We start from the raw sequence: 3,543 nt of genomic DNA, 5'->3' as shown, positions 1-3,543 counted from the left end.
TCTATAAATATTCGCTTCTAGTGAATCTAATTGATTTTGAATGTTTTTTTATGTGTTATAATTACAGGTTGCTTTTTTTACAGATTACATATTTATTATATTATATCTGTACTGCTTATTTGTTTTAATTATAATTTCTAAATTTTTTTTATAGCACATTTAGGAAAATACATAAATTGTTAGAAATGTCACTTATCCGATTAATTTTAAATACAACTTTGAATTGCCGGATGAGTTTTTAAACTTTCAAAACGTTTCAGGCGAATTGTATTTATTTAACATTGAAAGGAATTACGACGACAAAATACAAATATATACACTAATCTACAATATAGTTTATATCCAATAATATACAGTCATACATAAAATGTTTTATTATATTGTTCAGCTATTATTTCCTGCATGCTTTACAAAACCATTCTTTTTTACTTGGAGGCCTTTTGATGCCTGCACAAGAAAAGTGGAACCACTTGAGACAGGAATCACAGGAAACACTTCGAACATCCCTAAGATCATTGCTACAGGTTCCACACATCCATTCTTCATTGGAACATTTATTTATCATTTCTTTCAAAACATTTAGATCTAAAAAATCTTTCAATAAATATAGACATTCTTGTACTTGTCCATCTAAGAACTGACTTGGTACTGATTGAATATTGCTAATATTATAATCTTGTCCACTACCAAATAACCATTGTAACATCAGTTTTTGCTTTTCTCTTGTTGGCTTCGAAGCAAAAGATATAGATTTGCAATGTTTTGAAGGCATGCCTAAACAGGTTAGTGTTGCTCCTTTTGGTCGACCTCTTGATTTAAAAGCTCGGGGAAAAAGAAGCTCTGAACATGGCAATGATGATGATTCTGTTGCTCCTGGTATTTTTTGAAAAATTGATAAGACCTTATCAACTTGGTTTTGCGATTTGTTTTTTTCTCTCATTGACGTTTTTATGTTTTGGACATCAGCACTTGTCACAACTTTTCCAGATACCTGCGAAAGATACTGTGTTAAATTTATTAAAGATAATGTGTGATTCCAGTGATTCATCAATCCACGACTTGTTAGATCATGATCATTCAGTTTTAAAGAATCCCCATCATTATAACCAATGAGGTTTGTAGAAATTGTACTTTTAATTTATTATACTTTAAGCAGTTAGAATATTGTGTTATTAATTATCATTAATTTACTAAATGCTGCGCATACCTATGGCAAGTAAAAATGATTAAGCATAGAAATAGCCACAATCAAATTAATTTATATAGGCATGTGTATAATTTGGATAATAATAATTGAAAATATCGGTATCATTGAAAATGAATAGTCATAAATAAAAAATAAAACATAAGTTGCTAAAAATAATAGTTCTAGTAAGATTTTGCCTTACACCTACATCTTTTTTTCATTCTTATATTGTAGTAAATTTCTCAATCCATGACTAGATTGAATTTCATGATCCTTCAGTTCCAGAGGATCCCCATCACCATTAGTCAAGAAGATTTGTAGAAATCACCCCAGGCGTACCATCAATGTTTTGTAGCCACCTCATAATGTAGTGTTAATAAAATGACATTGAGAATAGTTATTTAAAATAATCTTATTAAAATTATTGAACAGGTATGACAAGATTACTTTCTTAATGTCCTAGTTTGAGGAAGATGTAAGCCATTTATCTGAAGATAATCATATGCCTTAGGCCCATCCATGTCCTGGTTATGACATTAAACTGACCCTCACTGCCTTGTGAGTGATGTTGGATCATTAAAGGCTAGGCCCACCGCTTATAACTGTGGTTGCGTAAGGAAGGGCGTCCTGCGTAAAAATTAGCCAAATAAATTACTTATGATGAAATGGCGTCGAGGGGTATTTCGGTTTCATCATAGGTAGCCAAACGGCAACCCCCGATCTCGGGGAAAATGTCGTCTAAACGTGTGTTGTTGTTGTTGTTAGGCCCATCCATACAAATGCAGTGTCAACACGAATTAATTTTGATCAGAGTCATATGTTCTAATTTTTTTAAACTTTTCCAGAAATTTTTCTGTTAATTTATTTGTTACATTAATTAAATACTTGATGTGTATTTCATATAAAAAACTTGATTATGCCAATTGACTCAATACTTGTAATGGTGATTGGTATGATGATGATGATCCCAGTCCTAAGCAGGGTTTATTATTCACAATGTCATTATGCCCTTTCTAAGTTTTAATAAAATACATGGATAATATTGTTGAATGTATTTTATATTTTTTGTATAGATAAGAATGTTGCAATGTACAATGATGATGTGAATTGCTTCCTTGTGTAACTGATGACATATAAATATAACTAACTTGAAAACATGAGAATGCTTCCTTCAGCACTACCTTCCTTTCTCCATCATAACCCTTATAATCTTTATTACAGAAATGGTCACTGCATATTTCTGCATTTTTTTTTATGGAAGCCATTTGAAATCATTTATTTCCTGTCTGATGCACTTACTAAATCCAATCGTTTTGCATTTCTACATTTTGAAGAAATCTGAAATTTTATAAACTGTTACAGAAACTTGTGCATTTCTTAAGTATTGCTTTTAATAATAAAATGGTAATCCATGATAGCATTATAAATTATAATAGTCTATAAAGTAAAATATATGTAATTGTAAAACAAAATAGTTCTATTCAGTGAGTATAGGGATATTGTTACATTTATTTCAGTGTGAAGTTAAATTTGGAAATAAACCTGTGAAAAGATGCATCAAAAATTTTTTTATTTCTATTGAAAATTAAATCAAATTGGAGCAATTTTAAATAATGCAACAGGTGGGCATGTTTGTGTAGCTACGAAAATGAAAATTTACTTAAAAACTAAACTATTGTATCCGACACGAGAATTAGTACATATACAAAACGGAAAAATAAATGACAATATAAAAATTTAAACATTGATTGAAAGTGTTTATTCAGTCAGAAAAATTAACAGGACAAGAACGAAAAGTAAAAAAGCTTCGAATAACACCATTAACAACAATTTTTCAGTCATTACAATTTGTAACAAAATTTTAAATTTTTTTAGTTGTTATTTAATGTGATAATTAATTATTTTTATTTGGTATAAATTTAAAAAATAAAATCGACATTACCGAAAATAATTAAAAGTTGAAAAAATTGAGGTTCTTTGCCTATCCCAGCTTCAACCCATAAAAAAGTGTTGTATGTTGGTAAATAGGCCTCCCTTTGTACAAATCATTGAGGTGTAGGTTGTGCTTATATAATTATTATATCTTACCCTATGATATTATAAAATAAATATACTTGTATCTCAACTTATATGCCTATATGGCTTAGTTATTATACCCATATGTATAGAATATAACATATATAGGAAATCAACAATATATAACATTTAGCGGCCGATAATACCATGTGCAACTGGGTGCCATAATGATCATTATCAGTTGTCTGCCAGCCCAAGGCAACAATAGCTACTCACATAGAACCTTCTATCTTTTGTAAATTTTCCGGCTTATGCGATGTTTGTGTTTTTTATAAAGTCTT

The 3,543-nt window shown here is 29.7% G+C and overlaps 1 protein-coding gene across 1 annotated transcript; it reads right to left on the bottom strand.

Moving 5' to 3' along the window:
- Nucleotides 1-391: 391 nt before the first annotated feature.
- HELRODRAFT_169178 (hypothetical protein) lies at nucleotides 392-2,451 on the bottom strand (the record flags this gene model as incomplete). The annotated part of the gene is made up of 2 exons (XM_009015045.1): nucleotides 392-991; nucleotides 2,335-2,451. The coding sequence occupies 2 exons, from the start codon at nucleotides 2,449-2,451 to the stop codon at nucleotides 392-394; spliced, it is 717 nt and encodes a 238-aa protein (XP_009013293.1).
- Between the last annotated feature and the right edge of the window lie 1,092 nt (nucleotides 2,452-3,543).

This window comes from Helobdella robusta (assembly GCF_000326865.2).
Source record: "Helobdella robusta unplaced genomic scaffold HELROscaffold_15, whole genome shotgun sequence".
In the NCBI taxonomy this organism is placed as follows: domain Eukaryota; kingdom Metazoa; phylum Annelida; class Clitellata; order Rhynchobdellida; family Glossiphoniidae; genus Helobdella; species Helobdella robusta.
The sequence above is the reverse complement of the archived record's forward strand: the minus strand, read 5'-3'. Positions and strand labels throughout refer to the sequence as shown.